General features: G+C 40.2%; 1 protein-coding gene across 4 annotated transcripts in view; it reads right to left on the bottom strand.

The window, feature by feature from the left end:
- Positions 1 to 4021: 4021 nt before the first annotated feature.
- The window catches only part of gabrb3 (gamma-aminobutyric acid type A receptor subunit beta3), a 62487-nt gene continuing 55763 nt past the window's right edge, over positions 4022 to 10745 (bottom strand). For 2 of the 4 annotated variants that reach the window (XM_026160179.1, XM_026160180.1), the window contains 3 exons: positions 8516 to 8760; positions 7076 to 7156; positions 4022 to 6341 (listed from right to left, as the gene is read on the bottom strand). In XM_026160179.1, the coding sequence (XP_026015964.1) occupies positions 5994 to 6341; positions 7076 to 7156; positions 8516 to 8760 (674 nt within the window). In that variant the 3' untranslated portion in view covers positions 4022 to 5993. The remainder of the gene's footprint in view (positions 6342 to 7075; positions 7157 to 8515; positions 8761 to 10745) is intronic. The other 2 variants (XM_026160181.1, XM_026160182.1) reach the window with 1 other exon arrangement.

Raw genomic sequence — 10745 nt, 5'->3', positions numbered from 1 at the left:
ACATGCTGCATATTGTTTGTGAATATGTTGTTATACATGAAAATATGTGCCCTTTATCTGATGGCAAATGCAGGATAGGAGCAATTCACAGGCAGACTCATAGGTGCATGTTTAAGTGCAAAACAGCTGCACCAATGTGTGATTCTGGTCAGTTTGGACAAGTTTACACTGACATATAAGGAAAGAAAGTAAACTTTATCATCATACTTGTTTTTTTGGACTGTGTGTGTGTGTGTGTTGGTTAGTACTGTCACAGAAAGAAGTCCGCCTGCTGGGGCTTTTCTGTGTGGTGTTTGTATTCCCCCCCCCCCCGGGGTTCTCTTCAGGTACTCCAACTTCCTCCCACAGTCCAGAGACATGCTTGCAAGTTTACATGACAAAATAAAAACTCTACGTACTTAATATTTAAAATATTGAGTAATTCTGAACGGTCTTTAATATTTTAAACAACTAATGGTAAATCGGTTGGTTCATATGCAGCGCTTTTCTACTCTGGGCACTCAAAGCACTCTACACAACTTGCCATTTTTTTGCTAACATCATTTTTAGATGATGTCCAAATGGAAGAAAAGGTTTGCCAGGTCATGTGATGGTTTAAAAACCATTTCAAGAGACTGTGCAGACTTAAATATAGTTACAGTCACATTTTAAGTCCAAGCATAAATTATTAATAGCCTAAACATGATGTAAAAAACCCCCCCCCCAAAAAAAAAACCATGACGTAGGTACTTGAGACCATCCATTAAAACAGTTGATGAAGCACAATACATTACCTGGTAAAATGCTCTCAATTTCAAACACTTTAAAAACACCAATTTCAGTTTTACAGTAGTTTGTAATATTTCACTTCTTTATACGCAGATGTTGTACTTCGGTCAATGCATCTACATCCAAATGTATACACAATAGTAAATACATAAGCAATATATAAGAGCAAATATGACAGTTAATTAGCCAGCCAACGTGGCTACAACGAGCTTCATTGTACGGTGGCCCAGAAAGAACATCAACCTATGAAAACACCAGCTAACAGAAAAATGCTGCTAGTTCACAAAACACAAAAGAAGTGGAAAAAAGAAACAAAAACAACATAAGCAGTTTGTCCATGTCCTCCTGGACAGACTCACCTTTCCCTTTTTCTCTTCCCTGTCTTTGTGAATGAGAGTGTGTGTGCACGCTTTTGTTGCAGTTTTTTTCTAGGGATCTCCGCCCTGCTAATCACACACTTGGAAGACATTCCTTATTACGCAACTGCACACTGTTGAACTGATTGGGCCTCCACTATAAGACGCTGGTGTTTCCATCCAATCAATGCCAGAATGTTACGCCGCATGTGGTAAACATGTGTGGATCTCGCAGTAGGCACAGTCTGGTTTACTCACCATGGGCTCCTTTGTTCAGACACCTGCTGCCGTCAAGAGAAAACTCATTTAGGAGAATTTTGGAAGGGAAAAAGAAACCTGTGACAATCGCCTGTCTACAATCCCAAAAATTGACTCAAAGAAATACTTTAAATAAAACATCCTTTTTAACCCTTTTAACCCTACGTCTGTGTCCAGGCGTCGACACAGAGCTGAACAGGGAAACAATAATGTGACTGAACAGAAATGGAGGATTCATTGTTGCTGAGAGGGATTAAAAAAAAAAAAATCACTAGATTCATATAATTCTGTAGTTACATGTTTGCTTTAGTCACCTCTGGACTTTTCTACCACTGTGTTTGACCTCTCAGGCCACTGAGTGTTAACTTTGTATCAGAAATAATCAATTCTCTCATTATTTGCATGGACTTTACCTGCTGTAACACCTGCAGGACCAAACTGTAGTCACTACATCATCTTTAGCAAAACAGAAAACAGGTCTCAGATCTGTCCACCTTTCACTCTCAGATGGCACAAATATAAGGGTTACAGTGGTGAGGACAGCTAGGCTTTATGGCTAGAACGAGCCTCCACACATTCACCCAGAAAAGTTTTAACCATTAAACGTCTAATAACCGGCAGCTTTTACCCAAGTCATTAAATCATGTTGGCTGCACTGAGCAAGAAATGTAAACACACACATATTTGAAACTTACATTATACTTAGAGAAAATAATCTTGCCAAAAGGGGTTAAACTCCAAGCACACTGCTCTTTACTTGTACTGTTGCTAATGGTTCAAAATGCTGCTGCACGACAAAAGAGAGCACATAACTCCCATCCTGGCTTCACCACATTGGCTGCCTGTATATCTTAGAGGTAATTTTAAAATTCTTATGTTTGTTTTTTAAATGAATCCTTACTAACGCCCCCTGGTTTCTCAGGTCAGCTGACAAGCTGCTCCTGGAGGTACCGGGGTCCAAGAGGGAACTCAGAATAACCTGCCCCTGCACATTAGACAGCCCCCTCCCCGCCTTTTAAAATGTAATTTAATATGCTTATCATTTATTATTTGTCAAGTGTACAGCACTTTGTTTCTGAAAGTGCTATATGAATAAATTGCTTGCTTGTTTGCTAATCTGAGAAAAGGGGACAGTTGATGCCGTGACTGAGTTAGTCTTCTTCTTCTCATATCTTGCTGATATGAATTCAAATTTTGTTCTAAAGCACAAGAATGCCTTCGTGTTCTCTTCTCCGTTCTTACGTATGTGTTCGATCTCCAGCGATACATAAAATGTGATCAAGTGGAACTGTGATGTCCACCTCGGCTACTGTATTCAAGATGGCAGGGCCATGTGACGACTTCCAGAAACCAGCTTCCGCTCGTATTTATGTTTAATGGATTAATTCTCAGTTTGTTAGAAGGCATCAATTTGTTGAAAGATGTAATTAAACACTAATCAGTGTATATTTATGAGCACAATATTCAATATAATATTTAAACTTAAATGTCTAAATGTGACCCAAAAACAATGAGTACATTGTTACTTTCATCACACATGTAACAGTAACTTATTAAAAAACAGTTAATGAAAACATATGTTCCTAATTTCCAAGAAAACGTCACTAATTTATTTAAGGTGGGAACGCTATTGCAATTCAGTTGTTAGCTAAGCTTGAGGAAAAACTATACGGCAGGCAAAGTCCACCACAGTGTACCATGATATTTGCATAAATATGCATGAATACAATTAAGTTTTCATTTTTTGGCACAGTGTCTTGTCAATAATGATCGCTGATGTGTATTTACTCTTACTTGGGCTCACATATTGGACACAAAGGTAAAATTTCAACAGGGTACCATATAGGGTACAATATAGAAGGATGGCTAAAAATACCTTCTGTTCATGGCACAGACAGACAGATATCCACACAGATGCTTTTATCCATCTCTCAAAGATGGAAAAAGACAAACACAAAAATCTACTTATATCTCTCCAGATGTGTATTGATCTTTCCATTCATAGTAGATGGATGGTTAAATAGGAATGGATATCCTTGAGAGAGATAAAAAGATATAAAATCTATATTATAATGTCTGTAATGTAATTGCACAGCAAGGGTTAATCCTGGCAGCGGATTGTGTTTGCGTAGCACGGATATTTATAGTGCTCGGACCAAAAATTATGAATTAAAATGTTTTGATTTATTTAGCAAATGCCAAAAATATGTACCATTTCCTGCCCTGATCTTCCTGATCCATTAAGACTTTGAAGGTGGAGCACTTCATGGAAAAAGCTGCAGTGTCTGCAGAAACAGATCATCAAGCAAAGTGTTTAAAAAAAATGCGAAACCCATTGAGAAAGTGTTAGTTATGTGCGATTCGTTCTTGATTTTGGGCTCCGTGAGGCCGGCGCGCATGGATGTCACCGAGCTGCGAGGATTACTGACAGGTGGTGTCACTCCTACGCGCTGCGAGTTGCTCAAGCAAGCAGTCAGATGGCATGTTGTAAGCTGTGTCTGGCAGGAATGGTTGTTTAGGAGACGCTGCACACCTCCCATCAGTTCCTCCTTCACTTAACAGGACTTCACATGCTCTACCTTTAGGAAAAAATGGAAATGATAACGAACTGATATTGTGTTTTTATATTTACTGTCACAAAAAGGAAATGATAAGTTTGTGTAAAGACTAACAAAAACAGAACAGCGAGGCCAGAAATCACTGAGCAAAACACCGTTGACAACATAGCCATGTAATTACTGTGAGCTGAGAAAAAATGTGCACAGTTACAGTATGTACATCAAATCCCCAGAGGGTCGGGATCTGCAGCCACGACTCAGTCCTCAGTACAACATGCAGTCTGAAACAAACAAGGAAGTTATGGATTGTGCTGTATTATGTACGTGTTTCACAAAATCAACAGAAAGCAACGTGACAAAAATAGTGGGACGATGTAAACTGTTCTAATACATTCCTCGATAAAAAACCCACTACAAAAGCCTGGAAACCTTTGTACTAAGGTCACACAATCTCTCCAGTTTTTGTCGGAAATATGGCATTTTGAAAATGTGTAAATGCACACGTTGATAAAATAGTTTGATATTTTGGGAAGTCCTTTTATTTTTGCATTTTCTTTAGAGGATTAGCCTAGCTTAGCGGTAAATTGCTAGCATTGCTTTGAACAAATATGAAAATAATCCATGTACTAGCCTCAAAAGCCCACAGAGTAACACAAAACATCACTCATGACCTAATTTGTTCACACAAAAATGTTAAAATGACAATTTTATTGCAGTGGTTGAAGTGGCGTGATGTGTTAGCATCAGAAATACGATTAGGGCTAGTTCTTCCAACCTTTTAAAAATCTTTCATTCATGGCACTAAATGAGAAAATAAAGTTATTTCTAAAATGCAGTACTGGTTCTATTCCTGTTATTTAAAATTGGGTTCTGAAAATTAAGCTAAGTTGATTGGATATTGGTATTTATACTCAACTTTCTGAGTCATCATCAATGACATGCGATAATTCTAACTCTACTTTTACAGAAATACTACATGTTGTGTCAGGAAGGTCATTATTGTTCCCGACTGCAAAGACATGGCTCTGTTTTGATATCATAGAGTAACGTGTTATAGTTACTTTCCATCATCAACAAGAACTTACAGGATAGAAATGAGCATAGCATTAAACTATTTGATTGGCAGAAATGCTAACAAAGATTTTGGTCAGTAGGATCAGCAAAAACTTACTGAACTTTTTAAGAAAGTAGTATTTCCATTAAATTTAAATACAATTTGAACTGAAACCAAATGATCTCAAGTCTAGGGAACATTTGAACAACGGCACAGGGACAACAACACACGGTCCAGCTCCTGTAACCTTGGTACAACTTTTAGATTGAGCTTGTTGACCACAGACTCTGTTTCTATCGTCTTGAAGCAACTGAAACTAAACACTTAACGAGCTTTGGCATTTTGGGAGAAACAAAAGTGCACAATTGTAAGGAAAAGGGGTATGGTGGATGTATATAATACGACAAACAAAGGGCATCATGAAAAATAACAAAACTGGATGCAGCCTTATTGTTTTAATGTCATTTTATCTCAACTAGGCTTTTGTAATATCACATTTCCCAAAATATCACAACTATTCCTTTATGGCTGATTTCATACCAAATAATTTCCCGCCTGGGCAAAGTCTGTTTAGTCTGGGTGCATGGGATCTTACAGGTCCGCCTTTGTCCATGTGCAGATATAAGGAAGGCTAGCGCTGTCATAATACTACAAACCTTTACGATTAAATTTAATAGTGTGGCCACATGTTATACTGAAATTATAGGGGAAGGTTTCAGCAGCTCATCGAATCCAACTTAAATCATCTTTTGGAGATGCAGTGCTGCAAAAGTGTGTTTCAGTTTGTGTGATAGAGTCGCAGGTGATCACAGGGCTGACTTCACATGCAAGTCTTTGTAAGATGCATGTTCTGCAGGTAAATCCTTGTGGCTGTGCATGATTCTTTCTGCACGTATCATGTTAAAAAAGCGTTCAGGACGTTACCGTGTCGGGTCGGCCACACAAGGCTTCTCTCAGTCATAAACCAGAATCACATGGGCTTAAAAAACCCACAATGCATTAATGAACATAATAAAGCCAGTAGATGAGGTTGAAGAGGGAGAAGGCAGAGGGGAATATAATCCGTGACCATCTGTCGATGGCATTCACATCAGTGAGGTCTGGGATTTTGATTTTGAGCTGCGAGGACCGTCTTCGTAGACGGGTTTTCTTAAGATGTGCGTTCCTGTCCAGGCTGTGGCGGCCCAACTCGCGTGACCCGCTTGGCTTTCTGTACTGGATAGCTGAGTTGTCGAAGACCATGGAGGACGAGTTGTGGGTCTCGCTCAGACTGGTTGTTATCTCGTTCCCTCCCACCTCGTTGTGGATCTCCAAGGTTGTCAGCAAAATGTTCCCCTGGGAGTCGACCTAGGACCGACAAACAGCAGCGATGTTTAAAACAGGCTACAGCGACTGACGACACATGTGCAGCATGCGTCGGTTCCCCGGGGTCGGTCTCCTCTCGCAGGCTGACAGCCTGGGAACCAGAGCGACCTTCAAAGGCAGGTTTTTCTGTCCCAAAATTAAACGTCTTCTCACAAATCAGCTCAAGGTTGGACTGGCCGGCTTTAATACTAATGTAGTGACAACTATTGCTTCCCACACAAAAACAGATATATCATTCAGACCAGTTTAGGCACAGGATGAACACAGATATAAAAAGGTGACCACAAGGCATGAGAGGAGGTGAAAAAGTGAATATTTGTCTTCTTATTTTTTTGGCTGTGGTTTCACAGATCAACCTCGAATCCTGTAAACTAATTTAAAATGTAACTCGTGACTCTTCATGTTTTCTATGCGCCGCTGAATTAGTGCAGTGTAAAGGTAATCGCCTAATGACATTAATGATGGTTGGAATGGTTTGATTGCACTTACTGGGTAGCATGTTAGCAACACAGACATATAAAGACATTAAAAAAGGGCAAAAATACGACAGTGGGAAAGGCGGGCTAAGCAGAATGTACTCGTACGGTGAGGTGTTTAGAGAAATGGCTGTGATGACGTGTTACTTTGTTAAATGAGGTCAAACTTTGCACTGCAGCAGCAAAGTTTCAGCCAGAGGTTTCACAGATGTAACACAACAGGCAGTGACAGACACTCACCCGTCGTGAGTGACGACGCCCTTGTACCTGATTGGACAGTTTAAGAGACGAAGACTTGCAATTGCCTCCTTCCAGAATGGACTAGCCAGGAAAAAGACAAACACAAACCCTTTTGTCTGAGATTCGGTCACCTAAGATGCTCACAGAACATCGGAGTCAGGAGTCAGAAAGTCACTCAGTGTGGACTGGTTAAAGCTGTGACTGATGATTAATTTAAAAAAACATCTGTAGGATGTATTGATCCAGTCACATTAAAAATCATTGTCTCCCACCTTATCCCTCAGAATCGGCTCATCTTTATCCTTGATTTGAAGATCATCCTGGCATCAAATGTAGGTAAAAAGGAGATCTTTCATAGTGTAAATTGTTCTGATCAGCCAGAAATTCCACAGGCTATTGAAAGCCATGGTGTTAAGCCAGAATGCAGTTTTTGAAGTTTTCTTCAGTGAGTTATCAACCCCAGTGCTTGTTTCTACTAAAGCTGAGGTCTTGGCTTTGTACTGTGACTCTTAGAGCTGATTTGGGTGAAAATGTCTGAATTAATGATATTATGAGGAAAATGGTGTAAAATCTCTGAGGAGATTAAAGTCTGAGTACATTCATAGTATGAGATATATGGCTTCATTAAATATGCTAAAGCTAAATGTGCACAAAAGACTCTCAGGGTTCAGGTGGGAATCTTTTCAGAGATGGGTTTTTATATAGAGTTACCCATATTTAAAGGGTATTCGAAGCACAATTTTTGCTGCCGTTAATAGACGGATAAACATGACGTCATCTACAGTACTGCTAGGGGTGGATCTGAACGCATGGCCACTGGTTTGTGACCAAGCAGTAACAAGGCAGACACATCCTAAAGCACACCCTGATTAATCCTCTACATGTTCCAGTTCAAATACGGAGTTTCAAGGAATACTTGACCTGAGAATTAAGACTGTAAAAATGTTTGCTGGAGTCAAAGATCAAGACAGAATTCGGATTCTTTTCACACAAACTGCTGTACGACTGGTCTTCTTATTGCAGTTAGCAGCTAGAGATACTCCCGCACAGTTAAATAGGTAACTTTCAGATAGTGATGATTTAAATACACCTATTTAAATAAATCCCTGCTTGAAATGGAATCCACAAAAAAAACAACCTGAATCACGATAGCGCTGCATCTCGGCACCGAAGAGCCAAAACATAGTGACTACAGATGAATTACTGCAATAATGTTCATTATCATTATTGTAACAATGCTGCATGGTGACATTTCCCAGCAGCGGTTTTAATGTAACGGCTAGTTCGTGTATATTTGTGTGATGTCCGAGGAGAATTGCTCCACATGGTTGATTTAACAGCTATAAGCACTAAAAGTTGTTAAATTCCAGCCTTGCTTGTTAAAAGAAACACCACAGTTGTTTTTTATGAACCTTCTTGGTGTTTGGAAATAATTCTCACCTTGGGCCTGTCAAATTTACTGCGGTCATTATTTGCCTTCTGCGCCCTTTCTGCCAGCTTTTTCTGCATCTGAGGACCTCGGCCAAAGAAGATGTAGTTGACAAAGGCATATTCCAGCAGAGCCAGGAAGACGAACACGAAGCAGCCCATCAGGTACATGTCTATGGCTTTGACGTAGGGGATTTTGGGCAACGTCTCCCTCAAATGGGTGTTGATGGTTGTCATGGTCAGCACAGTGGTGATCCCTGGAAGAAAAAAAAAAATCTGTTTCCACAGTACTAAAGGAGGGCTGAGAACCGATCTCTAAAATGACCATATCCAGATGAATACCATGAACCCGATTTTTTGTTTTCTGAGAAGCTAAAAGTCGTCTGTTTGGATGATGTTGAATATTCTGAACTTGGATGAATTACAACTCACATGACAAGCGAACAGACTCAACAAACACACTGTAAACTCTCTCAGTAGTTTGCGCCATCTACAGTAATGCTCTGTGTCTCCATGAAGGCTCACCGACCTGGACGGTGTGTCTATTTCTGTCGATTCAGGCTTACATAATTAAAACAAAAAATGTTGCACTGTATGGAGTGTGTGGGGGAGTCAAGAGCGCCAGTGGGTACATGGCATCGATTTCTGCATAACAAAGGGACGAGCAAGATTCTAAACACTCTGAGAGCTCAGAGGAGATGGTTACTCAACAAACCCCTTGAAATACTGCGCAGTGCTGTCCCTGAGAACACAGCAGGTAAAAGTAGATGGACAAAATAAGAAGTGATAATCATACAAGATGATAACACTTGCTGTACACTATTGTTCATGTCACAGGGGTAGGAAAGTATTGGTGGAAAAAAAATATTTACATCACTGGACTCCTCAAGATGGCATCTTCCCCTAATAAACTATTAAATGTGGCAAAACAGGAGTGTAATTTGAACAGATGATTTTAAAATCCTGTGTTTGCTCAGCTGAGCTCTAGTTCTGGTGTTAAATCCCAAAAAACTGGCTAATACAGACCCGATCAAAAGTTTAAGATCCCTTGAAAAATGGCAAAAAATCATATTTTGCATGTTTGGATCTTAACAAAGTTCCAAGTAGAGCTTCAACATGCAACAAGAAGAAATGGGAGTGAGACATAACATTTTTTTGAGCATGCAATTTATTGAAAACAACGCTTCAACTGCAACATGCTGTTTTACAGCTGATCAAAAGTTTAGCACCACATGCCTTTAAAAAGCCAAATCTGTGCAAAAATGTGGATTCATTGTCATTTTCTGACATGTAGTAACACTGTCATGATGATCTGTTCACAAAGGCAAAAAAATGTTTCCTTTTTTGAACATGGTTGGGTTGTTGAACTGCATAAGTAGGGTCTCTGGCAGTGCGGCATCGCTGCTGAGGTAGGACACAGTAAGACAGTCATTTGGAATTGCTTAAATGATCCTGAGGGTGATGGAACAAAAAGTCAAAATTTCATCAGCACTGAGCCAGAGGATCTAATTGGCTGTCCGTTAAGCACTGGACAATCCTCAACCCAAATTAAGGCCGTTTCTGGTGTCGACTGCAGCCCCATAACCATCAAACAGCATCTGAGACTGAAGGGCTTCAAAAACAAAATACGTCTTCAAAGGCCTCATCTCCTTAAACGCCACAGAACTGACCATTTGGACTTTGCAAGAGAGCATCAAACATGGGACATTGAAAGGTGGAAGAAAGTTTTATTGTCTGATGAGAAAAAACGTAACCTTGATGGTCCTGATGGTTTCCAACGTAACTGGTATGAAAGGGAGATCCCACCTGAGATGTTTTTTACGTGCCACAGTGGAGGGGGCGCCATAATGGTCTGGGGTGCTTTTTTTTTTTCAGTGGAGCTTCAGGAGGTGCAGGGGCGTCAAACGGCCACTGGCTATGTCCAGATGTTGAAGAGAGCATCCCTCATGAGTGAGGGCCATCGTCTGTGTGGTAACGCCTGGGTTTTTCAACAGGACAATGCCACAGTACACAACGCCCACAGATCTAAATCCCATTAAAAACCTTTAGGGATGGATGGCAAGAGAAGTTTACAAAAATGGACAATGGAGTTCCAGATAGTAGATGTCCTTCGTGCGGCCGTCTTCACCGCTTCCAGAAATGTTCCCGCTTACTTTGTGGAAACACTCACATCAAGCATGCCGCAACAGATTTTTGAAGTGATCAACAGTAACGGTGGAGCTACTCATTACTGAGATCCTGT

This window comes from Astatotilapia calliptera, chromosome 23 (genome assembly GCF_900246225.1).
Source record: "Astatotilapia calliptera chromosome 23, fAstCal1.2, whole genome shotgun sequence".
Classification (NCBI taxonomy): Eukaryota; Metazoa; Chordata; class Actinopteri; order Cichliformes; family Cichlidae; genus Astatotilapia; species Astatotilapia calliptera.
The sequence above is the reverse complement of the archived record's forward strand: the minus strand, read 5'-3'. Positions and strand labels throughout refer to the sequence as shown.